Source organism: Alligator mississippiensis, chromosome 1 (genome assembly GCF_030867095.1).
Source record: "Alligator mississippiensis isolate rAllMis1 chromosome 1, rAllMis1, whole genome shotgun sequence".
Taxonomy (NCBI): domain Eukaryota; kingdom Metazoa; phylum Chordata; order Crocodylia; family Alligatoridae; genus Alligator; species Alligator mississippiensis.
In genome coordinates, this window is record NC_081824.1 from 290,342,999 (window position 1) to 290,362,694 (window position 19,696).

Here is a 19,696-nt window from a genome sequence, read left to right on the forward strand (position 1 = left end):
ATATTGCAGGTGCTTTCAAAAATGTCTTTGGGCACATCTACACATTCATTAATGCACTTTTGGTAATGTGCATTAAATCTAGAACCTCTGGGCATTTATACATATACTCCAGGAGGACGGGGGGAGGGGGCTTTAATTAGAGTGACTCCAAGAGCCACTCTAATTAAAGCATCTGGAACATCTTGTGTACCAGTGTCCCTGTGCTGAAAAATGGCAGCAGGATGCTTTAACTAAAGCTTATTGAATGAGCTTTAGTTAAAGCACCCCCACTGCCATTTTTCAGCATGGGGACACTGATACACAAGATGCTGGAGTCTGCTGGAGCGTGGTAATTACTACACTCCAGCAGACTCAATTGTTCTCCAGCAGGTTCCAGCAGATTAATCGAGTCTGCTTGAACAAGCTATAATTACAGTGTGTCGGAGAAGCCTCGCCACTCATTTATAGGCGCCCTCCACTGTGAGGTACTAGAAAAAGGTGCATTAGCCTATTTTAATGCACATTAGCTAAAGAGCATAGGACATTTTTACACACGTATGTGCTGCAGCACTGGGCATTTTGTAAAGCACAACGCACTGTGATGCATGCAGTTGTATAAGTGGCAAAACGCACATCAGCACACAGAAAATGACAGCAGTCCACTTTTGAACTAAAACACATCAAAGGTACATTTCCTTGAGTAAGACCTTGTGTTCAAATTACAAAGGTGAACTAAACAGATATTATGTGTTTTGTGGGATAACACAGAATGGTGAATATGTGGAAAGGACCAAGTTCTGATGCAGAAAGACATGCAAAAACCTCTCACAGTGTTTATAGCTTTGTGTTCTATGGAGAAAATCCACAATGGTCTACAAATATATATATCTATTGCAGTAGAAATATTACTAGCCTCTGTCCTATTACATGTGCTATACATATTACATATGGGTGGGAAACTAGCTACAGGGTAGGACCTAGAGAGTTCCTATGAATGGATCTGTGTTGTCCTGGTGCAAAGCGGCCAGTGGTGTCCCTCAGGGGTCCGCACTTGGACCAATGCTTTTCAACATCTTTATCAATGATATGGATGGGGAGCGAAAAGCTCGCTGACCAAGTTTGCAGACGATACCAAGTTGTGGGGCACCGTGGTCATGTCAGAAGATAGGTTGCAGATACAGGTGGACCTGTACAGGCTTGAGAGTAGGGCAGACCAGAACCAGATGAAGTTTAACACTTCCAAATGTAAGGTGCTCCATCTGGGGGCAAACAACCCTCAGCATATGTATAGGCTTGGTGGCAACAGCTTGACTTGCACCATGGCCAAAAGCAACCTAGAGGTAATGATTGGCCATCGTATGAATATGAGCTGTCAGTGCGAGGCGGTGGTCAGCAGGGCAAACAACACGCTGGCATGCATCAACCAATGCATCTCATGTAAAACTAAGGAAGTGATACTCCCGCTGTACTCAGCATTGGTGAGACCATGACTGGAATACTGCATCCAGTTCTGCAACTGCACTTCAATAAGGACGTGGAAAAACTTGAGAGTGTCCAGAAAGAAGCCACCCGTATGATCAGGGACTTGCAAGGCAAGCCATACGAGGAAAGGCTGAGGGACCTGGGCCTCTTTAGCGTAAAGAAGAGAAGGTTGAGAAGGGACTTGATGACAGTTTACCGCTATACCAGAGGATTGCATCAGGAGTTTGGTGAAATCTTCTCTAGGGCACCCCCGGGGAAGACCAGGACTAATGGATATAAATTCCTGGAAGGCTGCTTCAGGCTTAATATCAGGAAAAACTCCTTCACAGCTAGGGTGTCCAGACTATGGAATAAACTCCCTCCAGAGGTGGTGCATTCACCTACCCTGGAAGTTTTCAAGAGGAGATTGGACAGTCACCTTGTTGGGGTCACCTAACCCCAGTTGTCTTCCTGCCTAGAGCGGGGGGGCTGGACCCGATGATCTGCAAGGTCCCTTCCAGCCCCTAACAATCTATGAATCTATGAATATGTACGTTTCCAGAAATTATTTTTAAAGAATCATAGGGCACAATAAAAATATATGTATCTAAAATATATGTATCTAGACACAAATTGAGTTATGTCCTGAAGCAGTGAATAGACAGCTCTAAAGCAGTCTGAGTATTTCTGTTCCTTGTGGTTCACTGGAAGCTGTACCTTATTTTCAGGTAGAAATAACCTAAGAAATTTAGCTGTGAGTAAGAGTACAAACAGGATTGCATGGACCTTTCTTTAAATATTTAAACCAGTCAATCAAATTGTAAAGTAAGATTCTCATCCTTTATTATTAATCTCCACAGGTGAAATCTTGTTCCCACTTATGTCAGTGGCTAGCCTCCCATTATTTCAGTGAGACCAGGATTTTACCCTATTCATTGGTTTCCAAATTCCATTGAAAAGTTATCATTCTCTCTTAATTTTAGTCATTTATTGAAATCATTTATGTGGAATTGCAGTTGGCTTCCATAGGATTACGTGGGTTTCATTCCTTTTACATTGTTCTCCCTAAGGGGGGCAGACAGTCACATTATTAAAATCTTGTTTTGATTTTTTAAATGAACAGCAAGTGAAACACTAAAATATTGTTCTTTTACCTTTGTGCCACAATGAGGTGAGAGGAATTCAGTTTAGGTGCAAGAGTCTGCCCCCAAAGGAGTTGTTGCTGGTTCAAGCTCTTTAGAAAGTACTAAATATTCTCATAAAAAATGCTTTGGTGTTTTACAGTGGAAATAAAAAATATTGTTCTAAGAATGCTGTAAGCGCTAGCACTTGAGGACCCTCCTTGTTGTTTTTTTTTAATCCTGTTGTTTTTTGAAAGACAAGAATGTATACCACCCTGGTCTTCACATATTTCAAAACCAAATACGAATTTATTATTAAAAGATTACAGGGGTGTAGATTGTTATGTTTCCAGGTAAATACAAAACAGCATGTGATCTTTTAAATGTACTGTTTGAAATAAAGGATATTTTTCAATTTTTTGTGGCTTCTTAACACTGATGAACAAACATTTCACTTTACCCTTCTTTAAAATGACAGTACATGCATCCCTTAGCTGCTCTTATTCTTTTCCTCAATCAGCATTGGGGGGAAGCTTCATCTTGGATTCAGTGTATTACATTGCTGTTACTAAGTCTTATCATCCATTCCTTCCCCCACAAAAGGTTGCTTTGCTTCATTTCTTCATAGCAAATTATCAGGATTTTTTAATCACAATGGAGTCACTTAAGCCCATTTGTAACATGCGCAATATGAAATACAATCCTGAAATAGAACCATTTAAATCTAAATATTCAAAATAACTATGAAAGAGCACTTAAACATTCACCTTGGCAAGGATGCAAATATTTCTAAAACAATTTTAAACCTTTAAACCATCATAAAGATAAGGGCATGATTTCTTTTCCTGTGATAAAACTTTATAAATACACTATGTTAGGTTGCAGTATTAATTACAGTGGGATTCACAAATTTAACTACACCCCATGGAGTCCGTGGTACCTTTTGTAGTTACAGTATGGAATACAAATAATGTTTTCCTAGCCTACTTGCAGTTCAGTGTAGAACCTGAAGTCCATTCACATAGCTTGACTTGCTGACCTAAAAAACTAAGAAGCCGTTAGACATACTGGCTTTTGGAGTATGAACTTTCTGTATTCCTTTCCGTGTAAGTTTTGTAGCGTGTCTGCTGGGAAGGCGCTGAGTACCTGTAGCGTCTGTTTTTCTCATCGCAAGGGCAGAAGCAACAGAATATAACTCCCCCAGCGATGAGACAGAAGGCAGATACCCATCCTATGTAAAGGGCCTCTCCGAGCTCTCGTTTCTGTGCTAGGTTGACAGCTGGATTGTAGAAGTCTCTGATGATGGACTTGGCAACCCAACACACAGGAATGAGCACCATGATACCGGACACGATGAGGAGGATTCCAGCAGTCAGCAGAATATAACCTTTGACTCGTACATTGTTCTCAGCACAGGTAATACACTTCATGCCAATAATGGCTATCATCAAAGCCAGAAATGAGAGTGCAGAAGCAGAACACATCAGTCCTCTAGCTGCTTGTAGATCAGGTGAAAGAGCCAGAAGAGAGTCGTAGACTTTGCACTGCATCCTGATATTAGCTTGCCGAATGCATTGCATCCATAGCCCTTCCCAGATGGTCTCAAACACTATAATGTTGTTTTCAATGAAGGCAGATACTCTCCACTGAGGCATACCAGTGATTGCAAAGGTCCCCACCAAGCCAATGCCTCCAACAACTAGTCCAGCAATTTGCAGTGCACCACTGACCATATTTTCTTCTCAGATGAGCACACAGCAATGAGTTCCTTAAAGCAGGTTCACTGCCGACCAAAGTGAGCGGCTGAGGAGAAGCTTCTGCAGCGTAACTCTTGCATGTGTCGGGGGACATTCAGAGATGGTCTCTGCTCCTTCAAACCAGCTGAAGTCTGGCATACGCTGGCTAGTACTTGACTGTGTTTCATTGTCCTTAAAAATTCCACTGCCCCCACTGACTCAAACAGGTAAACTGAGCAATCAAGTGTAACAACTTTCCAAACCAATAGACGAGGCAGGGTATGTGTAAACCAGCAAAAGCCACTTAGGATAAATATACCTGCTGAGAAAAATTCCTTGTGCTTAACCTTCTTCTGAAAAAAACCAACCTCATGTTTAACTCTTGCTATTGTCTAAAAATGTTACATTTACCATGGAAACAGTCCAGTCTTTGTAGGAAGAGGATATGCAATATTTACATGTACAGACCTACAGATATGGGGGCTGCAGGACTATATATGAGTAGAAAACAGTGCATCTGCATCAGAAGTTTGATTAGCCAACATGCCAAAAGAAAAAGATGGCAAAAATGTCAGAAGGAAAGCTGATGCACACTGCCTTCCAAAGGGCTGGTTGCTTTTAGTCTGGAAAGTACTGGGGGAGGGGGGTTGTATTCCTTTGATCCTAATGGTTTTTCTGAAGCTTTGAGGAAAGTTCTGCTGTGATGGGATCAAGGAATAAACCAAATGAAAAGGAAAATGAAAGTGTGACACTGACCTAAAAACAGAGATATCTCAGTAAAGAATAATCAAAATTGCAAAAGACGATCAAGGGTGCATCATAGAAAAATAGTAAGCTTAAGTACTGCTAATGTTTGCATTTGCACATAGCTTTAGGTGCATGAAAAGTCCCACTGAGTTCAACAGAGATACTCACATGTGTAGTTATTCACATCCTTCACTGGTTACAAGATGAGGAATAGGAAATAGCATTTTTAGCTAGTATAGAAAGTTATTTCCCATATGAAATTGAGTCCAGAGACTATCCTAGAGAGAGATCTAGTTCAGTGGGAAGTTTCAGCTTTAAAGTAAAACCATTTCTGAGTTATTCAAATTTTTAGAAAAGTAAGTGGGAAAATTATTATTTAATCATCCTAACTGAAAAGTAACTACATTGATTTCTCCTTGTGAAATTTATTGTTGGACTGAGTAAACCTGGAAAGTGTTAGCATTAAAGGAATTTTTTGCAAGACATAATCAACAGAAAATACCATTAAAAATCTATTCAGGCAATGTCCAGTAGAGAAAGCAAGCTTTGCTGACTTTACATCAGCATGAGTGAATAAAGAATTTGGCCTGATCTCTCAGATACTGAATACAAGGAATGAAGCTCCAGAAATTATCAGAAAATTATGATGGACTACTGGCCCATATGGTGAGACTGACACATTACCTTGCATTACAGGCTTACAATAGAGCACAGCAGAGCTTAGAGTTTTAGTCTATTGTCCATTTTTATTATTTTTTCTCACCTTTTGCTTTTCTTTAAAAAAAATACATGAGTTAAATACAAAAGCAATAATTGAATACTAAGCCAGAAAAACGAATTATGCAAAAACCTAAGTTAAGGTTCTTACAGAAGAATGAACAATGCACATGGAGGATTTTGCGCTCCTCTTATTTACTCTACACATCTTTTCCTCATTTTTGTGCCATTTGTTTTTCCTATTTATCAATGCTTTCAGGTGTCTTGTGGCTTGTGCCCTACGATGTTGCATAACCTTTCCAACTGCTAAATGGCCTTGTCTACCTGATCCAGCCTCTGGTTCCTTGGTTTGTTGCCAAACAAGTTTTCAATTTCATCACTCCTTTTTATCTTCCTTCTAAATCACATCTGTTACCTCTGCATTTCCCCTAACCCAGTGGCACGGGGTGCCTTTCTTCAGTATTTGCCCTGATGGCCATCCTCTTTGCCTAGAGTTCCTCCTCTCTGCCTGACTGAATCCACTTTTGTGATTTCTGTTAGCAGTGTATGCTAACAGAATGATTTAATAATAATCTGATTTGTTAATGTCATTCTGATGTTAATTCAAGCCCCAGTTCTCTTTGATTACCCCACTCCATTCTCCTCTGGAGTCCAGCACCTGTCCCTCTCTGGAAGGGTCCTTGTCTCTCCAGTACAGTACCTCTTGTCAGAAGTGGAGCAGCCCCATTCACAACAGCAAGCTACTGGCAGTATCAAAGCAACCAGAAAGCTCTTGGATAGTAGCTATCTCTTATGTATAACTCCTTGACCCTGGAAGATGGTATTTTTGGGTAGGTGGTGACAGGGGCAGATCCAGGGTGGTGTAGTGGCATGGTCACACGTCTCTTCCACAGAGAAGGTCATATGCCAGGGGCTCTGTTTACCTGCAGCTCCAAGTGCCTGGATCCCCTGCTGTGTCTGACTTGAGCTGCAGCTCTAGGCTGGAGTGGGGCACCCAAATGGGTGCACATAAGGAAGGGAGGACCCGCTCACAGCTGCTGCTGTCCCCAGCTGACCCTGCATATGTCAGGGTCAGGTGGGGGGAAGCTCCAGGGCCGCTCCAGCAGGGGCTGCAGGGAACAGCTGCACTGGGTGCCAGGTCCCTGCTCCATTCCTTTCCACTGCACTTTCCCCACTGGCTTGAGGGCTCCAGCCTGGAGAACAGCTGTGCAAAGGGCTGGGCAGTGCTGGTCACGGCAGCATCAGTGGGTGATTCCCTCCCCTCCACTTCCAATGCCTGCTTCCCCAGACTGCAGGACACAGCTGGGGGCGTGCAGGGAACAGGACAGCCTGGAAGGTGGGGATTGCCCATTGCCACAGCCAACCCCAGCCTTGCACAGCATTCTGCTCAGTGGCTCCCTGCAGCCAGAGATTCTCTGGGCCAGTGGGAGAAATGCAGCAGAGGGGGAGGGAGCAGGCCTTGATCCTGCCACTGCCGCTAACCCTGCACTCCATGCAACCAGTCCCCATAGCCCTCAACTAGAGCAGAGCCTGGGGCTTCCCCCACCTGTAGGTCAAAACAGAAGCCGTGGCTTTCCAGGCGTTCCTGCTCTGCTGCTCCCCCTAGGTGTGCCCATGACCCAAGAGCAGGCATCGGAAGGAGGGACCTGCCCACCACCGCTGCTGCTATACCCAGCCCAGCCCAGCCCAGCCCAATGCTGCTGCTTAGGAAACCCTCAGCTAGAGCAGGGCAGGAGAAACTCTGGGGCTTCCCAGTCCCTAGTCAGCTGAGAACAGCAGTAATGATGGGCAGGTTGCCCCTTTATTGCAACCAGAGTCAATCCCAGCTGGAGAAGGTGAGGGGGAAAGGAGGGAAGAGGAGGTGCCTGCACTGGAGAGGAGTGGGTGTTGAGAGTGGTGGGCAGGAAAGTTTTACCTGCTTTAGGGACACCAAAAAGTCTCCAGCAGCTGCTGCCACAGTGTGGTCTGCCTGCCCAGGGGAAAGCAGGCTGCAACCTCCCCTGCAGCACTGGTGGCATCTCCCATAATCCCCTTTTTGAATTCCTAGATCCTCCTGTGGATGGGGACATAAATGTGACTCCCTCTGTAGCAGATTCTGATGTCATTTACAATGGTAATAATCAACTAAAAGATGAATCTACTGATTTTTTTTTTATCATAAAATTATTTTAGTGTCAGTGCTAGTCTGAATCACTATGACTGAAATCAGAATATGTTGCCTAGCATCTTACATACTAGGGCTCTTATTCTGGGTCATAAATAATGAGAATTTCAAAATGGAGCATCTGGAAAGTTAAGTGTGTGCAGAGGAGCTCTTGAAGGACACTCTGAAATGATGACGACGCTAACCTCTAATTAGCCTTAATTCACCTCTGCCTTGAGGTATACTCTACCACTGAGAGTTTGCAATTTAAGTCAGTTTTCTTGTGTAAACTTTGTCAAATTGTATTAAAAAAACAAAAAAAATGGAATTTGTCTCCTAACTACTTGGCTCATGCAGTAAGAATTCAGTTTTGTAAATGGAAGTGAACATTTTGACCCTGGGACCTTTGTTATTGCATACACAGCATTCTCCCAGATCTCTAAGCAGGATTACTCCTCAGCCAGGCACAAAAAATATAAGCTGAGCACCATACTTTACATTTTCCTACAATTGTGTTTTTGAGAGCATAGCAGGCTCTCAGCCTAAACCAGGGCCTACTGAAGTCAATGGAAAGCCCCCTAATTAAAGGGTTTTGCTGCAGGGATTAAGCCTTTAATGAGAAACAGTGAGGACCCCATGGAAGGGCTATGAAGATGGGGATTTTTGGTACTGCTACAATGAATTTTAATATTTACTGGCTCACTGCTTTTCAGACAGCTGTGCAGCTCCCCACTGGCTGGGGCTCAGAAAGCGCAGAGCGATATTGTTGTCGTACAGCAGAACAAATAAACAAGCTTTTTAATAGCATACTAGCAAGTAAGCTAAAATATGATACAAGCAATAGGACTGGTTTTGCTTGTAGGCCATTGAAGTGGTAATTTATAGGACATGGAAAAAGTAATTAGCTGAGCAAATATAATTTAGCCAAGCTATTGATTAATTTACAAAACCATTACAGCTCCCCATATAAATTCAGAGTAAGGCGCTGTCTGGATCAAGCTTCCAGTATTTGCACATTTTTAGCAGGATTAACTTTTAGTGCCTTAATTGTACTTAGAGCTAATTTAGGTAAATATGGAGAAATCTTCTTTGGAGGTATTATGGATTGCATATGATTGTTTACAATTAGATCACTGAAAATTGTGAATCTCATTACTTGTTTTTGTCACTTATTCTTTTATTGCTGTATTCAAAGGCTCAGTTATATTATAAGTGTAATGCTTGTTACTAATTTAAATGTTGGGAATACCTATAAATATCTAAGCATATTTTACAGCTGGCCATTATTCCAAGTCCCATATAAGTTTCATTTTAAACAGAATATATAAAGATTATTTACATTTGTACTTTCTCATCAAAAGCACTTGGGATAATTCTGACCTCATTCTCCTTCTACAGTCCAGCTGATAATATTTAACAATCTCATTTCTGAGCAGCATCGTGAAGTGTGAGAGGACCAATGCTCAGATAAAAGGTATAGTAAGTCAAGCCCCCATTTTCACTGCTACTGGCATAAAAAAAACAGGAAAAAAGCATGGCACATACCTCATTTGCTTGTTTAAATAACCAAAGGGACATAGTTTATTCAGGAATTTAGGGCACTAACAAAAAACATTGAGACCAAAAACAAACCTAGCTCATATATAACTGACTAGTTCAAATTTTAGTTTTTCATTTCCCATTGAAGCTTGTACATCCTTAGAAGAGACTGCACTTTTACATATAATGGGGATGGATTAGCTGCCTCATATGCATGGAAGGGGTTCCACCTTGCCATATGGTCTTCAGATGGGTTCTCCCAAGGCCATAACTTTCCACACATGCAGTTTCCTATCAACAGAGCGTGTAAGTAGCTTTCACTTTTGAATCAGATAGTGCCTGGAAGCTGTAATAACATGGGTGTGGGGGGAATCGTTGTAATGGCTTATCAGGAGGAAAATGGAGTAGGAAAAGCTCACACAAAATACTTAGAAAAAGATATTAGAGGGAGATCAGTGACTAGTGAAATTTGTTCTTGTATATTACCCTGCATTTCAGCGAAGGACAGGGACAAAAACCCAATGAGGCATAATGGCTGCAGTTAGTTATACAGTACTGCATAAGAATTGCATGTGGCCTATATGTAACTTTTTGGGGTAGGTTCTTAATACGTTACGGAATTATCCTATTTTAAAGTAATTCCAAGCTTTTCAGCCTGACTTAAGAGTCTTCCAGATTATTCTCCCAAATTCTTCATTCTTCCTACTTGGTAAAATAGGCCAGTCAGTCAGTTGTGGATTCAGGAGAGAAAACCAATTATTTTTCCCTGCTCCAGTACATGGGGCTGACCTGGAGGAGTTAAGAAAGCAGCTGCTGACTTTCCAGAAACTGGAAAATATCTTTGTGCAGAAGCATTTAGACCACCTCACAGCCCAGGCTTTGTTTTTGTTTGGATACTGTGCTGTTACTCCTCTGAAATGGCAATGATTTCTCCTGGCACAGAGGCAGATAAGCTGTACTCATCTCTTAATTCACACACTTGCTTCCTTTTTAACATGGCCCACAATTTAATTAGCTGTTGAAACTAGGAGATATCCTTCAAGTAGGTCAGGTTTCCACTGAGTGCTGCTTACCACAGTTTCAGAGATTCTCCATCCCTACCCAGTGACCCCATCCTGGCCCTTAGTGCCCTGCAGTGATCTGTTTGCAGTTATTAAATATATTTTAATAAGTGGCATTCTAGTAAGTGTAACACACTGTCTTGTCCTTGAGCATGTCACACAGTCTGATTTTCAGGAGCTTAAGAACTCACAGCCCCAACTGAAGCAAATGCAAAACATTTTTGAAAATCAAGTTTAAAAAAAATCAAAATTCACAGTGTTAAAAAAAAAAAATTCAAATTATTGAGGTTGTTACAAAAGAAAGGGGAAGTTCTGATGTTAGACCAGTTGCTCAGCATTTTCTTTTTTAGAGAGTAATTATTACTGGGCCAGCATGTGCACGTACTGCCCGAGGTGTATTGTAACCTAGCAATTTTTCTCCTTCAAGATAATTTATCTATTGCGCCAAATCATGAAAAACCAGTTCAGCATATACATTGCAAGCAGAAACAGTCCCACCTGTTCATAACCAGCTCTGCTGCAGTTGCATCTTTCTAGTCGATGCATGAGTTGCTTATATACTGGCTCTTCATTAAATCAATCGCATCAAGGGACAACTGTCAGAGAGGGAATAAGATGCATATGACTATAACCCTAAAGAGCTTTGCAAAGATTAACCGAGAGATATTCGTCACTCCTACACACACAAATCAACCCACAAAATCCATGAGATCCCTTTCATTTTATGATGTACACAATTCTCCTTTCCCTGTTTTTTCCATGTGGTTGTGGCATGAAGTACTAGCATGATGGGTTTCCTAACTAGGAATGAAATTATATGGGGAGGGGAAAAATTGGTTCAAAAGTAGAATTTTCAAAAAGCCTAGAAGCACTGCTAAGAAATGGGCCTTACCTACTGGCATCCAAGCTCACAAGTCAGGCCATGCCAATGAGTCAGAGCAACCCTGAGCTGCTCATGCTGTTTGTCTCAGGAGAGCTTGAGAACAGCACTGGGGAGCACATGGTCAGGGCCACCCTGAGCCCATCTGCATTGTTTAATTAGTGGAGCTTGGCCCACATGAAGCAAAAGTGAGTGGATGGGTTTTATTTCTTCCTGGCACTCCCTGGTTCACTCCAGAGACAACATAGTTGCAACTAAGTGGCATAAGAGCACAAATGACACTTGTGCCCTTAAATCATACAGCAGTTTTAAAGTTCCATCTGGAAAAGTGTCATGGGTGGGAGTCTTCATTGTCTCTCCTATTTTGACACCAGCATTGCATGGATGTAAATGACTTCCTCAGGTGCAAAGCAACAGGGAATCAGAGCAACATGAGATATTTTCCACAAACGAAGTGAGGAACACCTAATCACATAGTGCCTGGAAAAGTAGACTGGTTAAAAGACTTGTAAAGTGACATTAGGGAATAATTCTGCATTGGCAGCAGCTCAGACTGGATGGCATAATAGGTTTTTGTCATCTCCCGAGTCTAATATTTGATCACCGTAAATGGTTCTGAGGCCATCTATGTGAATGAGAAAGGACAACTAATCTGTGAAACTAACATCTGACTTAGGATGTGAATAAGTCAACCAAAACCTCAAATATAGCTGCATATACAGCCATGTTTCTTTCATTTAGTGGTGTGCTCCAGCTGTTAAAAGAAAAACTGGCCACATGTGAGTGGCGTACTTGTTGGGAGACACATAAACTAGGGATTAAAGTCCATGCATATCGCACTCTAGTAGTTGCCTTAATAGAACTCCCTGGCAAATCCTGCTATAAGCCTACCATTTTTGTAAATGCCAAATCTCTTAGTCCTAATCTGTTTTAATGAGGAGGTTATATAAAGGGTGACTAAAGGTTGTAACAGTGTCTAGTCTGAATCTTACAACTTTTAGCCACTCTCCTACTCTTTGATCCAGGTGTCACCATGTAATGACTGGCTCTTTTCCAGATATCCCACCCCACCAAGCTGAATCCCAAGCCAACATATACATTTTCTCCCCTCATTACATACTAATGAAGATATAACCTCTGCAGCCTTGAAAGAGAGACATGGGCCATTCCTGGCCAAGCAATTAGGTTTGTAAGAGTATATTTTGTTTTGGTTTTCAGCATGCACAACTTTCTCCCCTACCCAAGATGTTAGATACTATTCATCCTCGACCCAGAGACCTCCATAACTCAAACCATTACAGTTCCATAAGGAAAAAATGTATCGGCCAATTTCTGCCTTTAATTCCATCTTTGCCACCTGGCTGATTGAAGTGGATTTTTACAAGTGTAAACGAGATGAGAGTTTGACTCATTGCATCGTATCCATGAATGTTTGCTAAGAATAGCTTATAATAAGGTAAGTATTTACCAGTCTGCCCTTTAAAGTTCATTCTTTTGTTATCTTAAGATGGAAACAGTTGCAGTGTGTCTGTGTATAAATAGGTGAACATTTTTTGAAGCATTAATATTGTATGAAGACTTTTCAGAACTGTCTTTTGCCTCCAACTTCTCCTCTTGATGAGTTCCCTCCATTTCTTTGGGCCTACCTTCTGAATTCTCTCCTTTTTTGGCTTGACTATAAAAAAAGTCAGCTTGTATCCCATAGCATTTGCTTTTCCACCATTCTTTTGTACCCAGGCTGGATCTGCAGAAAATGAGCTGGTGCTGCACCTGAATTTACCTTGAAGGATTATTCTTAAAATGGTCATTGAACTTGTTAAATGAACTAATAGTTTCAAAGCCCATTATAACCAACAGCGGATGAAGAGGCAGTGTGAGGGCACAGTTGCATCCCCCCTTTCAGGCCACACCATGGAAGCAGCAGCCAGGGACTTTTCCCAAATCCTCAGAGCAGGTAAGACTTCCCCCCTCTCTCCCACTCCATGCTCAGCAGCACCTCTTATCCCATTCCCCATTCCCTCGTACCCACTGTTGCTATTGTCCCCAACTGATGCAGGGGTAGGAGGTGCTCCAGAGCTGCTGCTGTCTTGCTCCAGCTGGGCTGCATGGTGACCAGGCTCAGCCAAAGTCACTGGCAGTGGTGGACAGGTTCCCTGTTACCTGCCAGCCCAGGAGCAAGCTCAGGGAGGGGAACCCACACACCACCACCACTACTGCATCCACTGAGCCCAGCTCCTTGTGCAGCCCAGCTGGAGCAGGACAAGAGTGGATCTGGTGGTAGTTGGGCAAGGGTAGGAGAGATGCTGCCAAGCACAGAGGGGAAGAAAGGGAGCTCTTAAGGAGGACAAGATTCTTACCTGATTCAGGAGCTTAAAAAAATACCTCTAGCTACTGCTTCCACAGCATGGTATGCTTGCCCTGGTGGAGCAGTGGGGGAAGGCTAGGATTGAGGGATGCAGCTACCCCCGCAAGGATAGGTTGTTGCTCCTACACACACCGCTTTGCAAAATCCTGGATCCACCCATGGTTTTCAGTGACTGTCACAGCTTGTGGAGAACAGCCAGCCTACCATCAGAATAAATACCTTCAGTCAGACGAAGCACAGACTCTCTCCTGTCACATGTGTATTACAAAATCTGAAGTTCTCTGTCTTCTGACTTTGCATAAGAGAGTAATTTTTGCACATTACAAAGCAAATACATAAACAGAAATTCTTCAAAACGTATAGGAGAGGCCAGAATCTCAGAAACAGGAGGGTTTGTGGGCCTTTATGGGATTTTGGTTCCATTCCTTTGTAACTCTGGGTCTGTCGAGAGAACTGAATGCTATGCTCCTGCGTAAGCTGGTACAAATGATTTTAGTCACTCTCTGGATTGAGCCTGCCTTCCTAGTTGCTGATTATCCTCTTTGTGTTTCTTTCCACTGTTGTACAAATTCCAGGTTATGTACCGGTAAGAGCAGCAGCATGTGATGCCCAGGTTCCAGCTAAATCCCTCATATCTGAAGTACCCCTACCTAACAATCACCCTTATATTTCAAATGTACTTAGGATGCTACACAATAACTCATAATGATTATATTCTAAATCCTTTGCACAACCTACAATAAAAATATCAGTGTTATTAAAAAAAACCTTCTCAATAAAGGGAGGTAGAGGTGGGTAAATAAGCTCTCTGATAGTCATTTCAATATTAATAGCAATAATTGCATAAAATTAGGAGAGAAGATCTGAGGCACACATCAAGAAAGCATGGTTTTTCCTGCCTGTTGGTCACCAGACCAAATGTGTGATCCATGGCCAAGTGGAGGACAAATAGTGAATCTTTGAAAGATGGGTGGTGACAAAATTCAAAGTTAGTGCAAGTGAGGAAGACAAAGCAAGGGATAGAGAAGTAGAGTAGGAAAATAAAACACAGTTAAGGTTTAGAAACCATATGCATACTATTTTCTATCTGGATGAAGCCGCAGGGGGTGGGGAGGGAACAAGGGGAGCACTTGAAGCAATTGCCCTGGACTGCCATTCGCTTAGGGACTGTTTAAAGTCTCCCCACAAAGTAGATCCCCTCTAGTGGGGCAGTTCTCCCTGCCTCCTGATAGGTGATGCCCCTCATGGCAGAGCAGACCCCAAATTCTTTATATGGGGGAGTGGCCACTTCAAGGTTTTAGCCCACTATACAAAAAGCCTATATGTGTGTGTCCCTTGAGCAGGGCTGCCATTCTCTTGAGTTCAGCTGTTTATGTGTGCAAAGCAAGACCCTCAAAGCCTTCTGACACCCCCTGCTCCATACAGAGCAAAACTCTAGGAGCCATGCCTCCATAGACTTCCAGTTTTTCTCTGTGCAAATCCTGCTGTACATGCAGAACAAAACCATTAATCAGGTATTCTTCATCATGTAGTTGCTCCCTCAGTCTTTTCCTGTCCCAAATATAAATGTCATGACCAGGCTGAGCTTCAGTGCAAGGGCTGCAGTGGGTAATAGCTATCAGTGTCAGTTATCTTGCTAGATCTGCCGCCTGTGTAAGCACAGAAAAGGAAGGGCTCACTATGCCCAAGGAAAGTACATATGCCAAGATTTTAAATCTTTACGTTGTTTTCTTTAGGTTGAAGTCAGACTTGTATTATATTTATAATGTAAAAAAGGGTGTTGCCTTTTTTAAATAGTTGAATATCTACTGAATGCACTTTCTCCATGTAAAAGCTCCTGCATTTACTAATAATGTTGATATTGTTTTGTTAGGTCCCAGTTATATCATCTCAGTGACCTTATTCTGAATTCATATTGAAAGCTTATGACAAAGATTTTACATTTGAATTCACATTGAATGTAATAGTGAAAACACTCAGCCAAGCGGATGTTGCTTAGCATCCTTTCAGTTGTACATTATAGAAACAATGATAGGGGAAAAAAAGAGCTTCCAGAAATAAAGCAATTATCCTTAAATGTTATCATTGCTATAATACTTGATCCAATAAACTAAGTTAAATATACTCTGGTTGGGGGAAGTTTTCATTTTTCTCAGCAATTTTCTGTCTCATTTGATAACATAGTCTCTTGGAAGGTTACAGTGGGCCCTGCAGGTATATTTGCAGAGAAATATAAGTAGAACTGGTCAGTTTTTGCTGTCAGTGTAGGATTTGGACAAGAATGGTTCACAGAAAATTTTCATCTTCATCAAATGTTTTCATTTATTGATGAATGTGCTCAGTCTTTTGGTCCTACAGGCCAGGTGAGTGATTCAAGACTGGTCTGTGAGTTGGATGGGTCCCCGTGCACTAGGAGAGAGCCCGTGCTACCTCTATTCAGCCCTGCATGCCCAGACCAGGCATTGCATGGCTTCAGCTGGCCCCCACATGCCAGGATTGGGTCCTGGGGCCCTACATGCTGAGGTCGGGCCCAGGGTTCCTGGACCGCTCCCGTGCACTGGGATCAGGCCCCAGGGCCCTGTGTTCTCACATCCTCGGATCAGGCACTGGGGCCCCAAGCAATGGAATTAAGCCCCACGCACCAGGATTGGGCACATGCTGAAATCATACCCTGGGGTTCTGTATGCCAAGATCAGCTCTGCATGTTAGATCCAGCGCTCAGTGCCAGACTATCCAGCCTGTGGGTCTCCCACAGATCCAGATATTTGGCAGCAGGGAAGCGATGCTGTCATTTCCCCACTGCCCTATTTTCCGACCTATGTGGAGCCCTGTGAGCCAGATGACACAACATCAGCAGCCAGATGTGGTTCACAGGCCTGGGGTTGTACACACCTGTTCTAAATGAAAAAAATATATATTCAAAATCCAAATATTTCATTATAAATTGCAAGAGAAATCCTACTACTGAAAAAGGATAAGAGGAGGAAACATTCCCATTTAAACACAGTGGTTTTCTGAAGATATTAGCATGCATGTGCCTTGCCACGTCAGCCAAGTTCTTGGAACTTACATTTAGTGGCAAGGTTTGCTCTTTGCTCTAGTGCACCTTGCTTCGGCACTGTGGAGCTGCTTGAGAGTGAGGACTTCACATACATAGCTGTCCCTTGGTCTTTCACAGCTGCTGCTGGAGGACAGCCCACAAAAATATGCTTCATCCCCAGAATTGTAGTAGCCCTGGAGCTTGCTCTGAGGGGGACTGTAGTCCACTTATTTTAATGAAGGGAAAATATGACCATGAGCTGATGGTGAGGGAATTTAGCTCCTGGCAGTCATATATGAATTACCTCCTGTCCTTAGTCAGGGATGAATGCCCTAATTCTGCATAGTTTCTGCAAAACAAAAAACAAACAAAAAACCTTCCTCCTGCCTGCCCCATACTGATGGGATATAGAAGAGAATCTTTATCCCTGTTTCCAGTTGAGCTCCATGTAGATTGTCATTGAGAGACAGATCTTAGGGTTGTGCAGGCCCTGACTAACAAAAAGAGAAGAACTCGTGCACACAGGACACTGAAAGATGTCATTAATATGTCATCGCCAAGGTCATAAGTCCAGACTTAGGCCCCAACATTCCCATCCTTGGGAATGTTGGGGCCTAAGCAGCAGCATAAGAACAAGTTCAGCAATGGCTTAGCCATCCTGAGACATACCTACAGAACAGGAAAATATATGCTTATAAACATAGAGGATCACTAAAGAATGTGAGTCAGCAATATTTTTTTAAGTTATTGCAACCGTGTCTACACCCTTCTATATGACCATGACCTCATTAGCATCTGAGCATCTTGCAATTTCCAGCTGTAATGTTAGACCCCCCATCAATTAGCAAGGAAAATACTTAGGGCTTGTCAATAGCTATTATCATTTTCTAAGCATTTTACAATTATTAATGAAACTTTATGATGCTTATCTGATGAAACTTAGCAAGACCAGTGCCCTTTGTCCACTAGGTGACAAAAAAAAATGGTGATGTGGAGATAAGGTTACTCAGCGGAATCTCAGATCCTTCCAGAACATCCAGTTTAGCAAAACTCAAATTCCTGAAAGCCAGAACATGAAAAGTTAAAGCACACACACCAGGTCTTGCCTCCATATCTGCAAGCACTCTGGTTGCATTCACTATATAAGTGGCAGCTCTATTGAATAGTGGGGGATTAGGTTTGGAGGAGCTGTGACTGTGATAGGAGGAAATCTGGGCAGGCCTGAGAGTGGGTGGTCAACTCTGCCGTTTAAGCCCTTGATTCAGTAAAGCCCATGTGCCATGCTAGTTAACTGCTTTGCTGAATTAGGTTGTCAGTCTTTTACCACAGCCATCCAGAAAGTCACTAGAAGAGCAAGGGTTAGAAGTTAGGTGCCACTGGGCGCATCTACACAAGATGTTTATTGCATAGTTGACTAATTAGCTCTGTAGAAAACATCTTGCATCCACACGTGTGGCCCTACTAGGTCACAGGAAATGAATTAACTCCACAGCAGGGTAGTACTTGTACTCCACAGCACTGCAAATGTGGATGTTGACACAGCTGGCAGGAGGGTGCTTCAATGAGGGGCCTGCCTGTTGGCTAGCCCTGCATTGGAGCACCCTCATGCCCCAGCCAACCCCTCCACAGCATGTTGAGCTCCCTGCTAGCCACAGCTACTCCAACCTGGTTCAGTGTGCTGTGGTACCAGGCTCATGTTCAAATGGCATGCCTGGGAGCAATAAACTGTGGCGCAATATGCACCAGAGTTTATTGCTGTGTACTAATAGCACATGTAGGTGCACCCACTGGGATCTATTGCCATGCTCAGCCTATTCACAACGTTATCTATGTACACTGTTTCTTACAGTTTTAAAACTCAAAGATTTTTCAGCTGATGTTATTAGCACAGTTCATCCTTCGTATTTACAAGCTGCAATATGTGCAGATGTTTTATACTGCCAGTCAAAGTGCTTGTTGGTGATGAGATTCAAAACTGCTTGATGTAGCTGTGGCAATTACTGTTACCCACAAAGAACTCATATGTTCCCAAAGCTCACATACCAAATATTGTAGCAATTTACTGTTGTGTAATGCTAGTAGAGAATCACAGGCTAACTTGCTTCTAAGACTGGACAAAGAACTTTACTCAGAAGAAATAAAACCAGTTTTGTTTTACAGTCACTTCCTCTGCTTCCTCTGCTTTCCAGTAGACCTTCTGCATAGTGTCTTACAGACACACACAGAATCTTGCCTTCCTGCCATGGATTAAAACAAACATAAGTGCTAAATACAGGCAATCAAAAATCCCAAGGCTGAATTGATTCAATCTTCACAGGTTAGTCTAAGCTGTGTAAATTGAACTGATAAGCAAGTGAACGGAAATTTGATTTTGATTCTGGACATTCCAGCCACGTTCATGCAGTGACCCAAGCCAGAAGCTGGGGGGTGCTAGAGCATGCCTCCTTGCTCAGCTGGAGCAAACAGCTTAGGCCAAGGCTATCCCAACCACCCTGCAAGGGGAGGGGGAAGGTGCAAAGCATCCTGGGATGCTCAAAGACTGTGAGTTAATTTGAATCTAGAGGGGAGGGACAGAAGTTCAATCAACTGATTTAACCTAAATCAGTTCAGTCTGATATTACATCCATCCAGGTTTATCTAAACCAGTTTCAGCCATTTTGAAAGCAGTTTATGTGCACTAAACTTCTGTTGTGTTACAGATTTGAACCAGTTTCTGATTGCTTATACTAGTTTATGCAAAACTTCTGTCGGTAGCCAAGATGAATGAGATGAATGAGAGAAATCAAGAACAAAACAAAGAGCTATCAATGCATATTACCATAGAAAAAGAAATTGAAGGTCCGACCACTTCCATTGAAATTAATGGCAAAATTCCCATTAATTTATGGACTCTGGGTTATGTCCTAA

At 42.5% G+C, this 19,696-nt stretch overlaps 2 protein-coding genes across 14 annotated transcripts in view; both read right to left on the minus strand.

Annotated features, from left to right (window-relative positions):
* The window catches only part of LOC109280385 (endogenous retroviral envelope protein HEMO-like), a 107,236-nt gene that overhangs the window by 65,618 nt on the left and 21,922 nt on the right, over nucleotides 1-19,696 (minus strand). The window lies entirely within an intron of this gene.
* Nucleotides 2,843-4,566, minus strand: LOC102575197 (claudin-8). Its single transcript, XM_006261102.3, has one exon. The coding sequence runs from the start codon at nucleotides 4,292-4,294 to the stop codon at nucleotides 3,620-3,622; it is 675 nt and encodes a 224-aa protein (XP_006261164.1). The 5' UTR covers nucleotides 4,295-4,566; the 3' UTR covers nucleotides 2,843-3,619.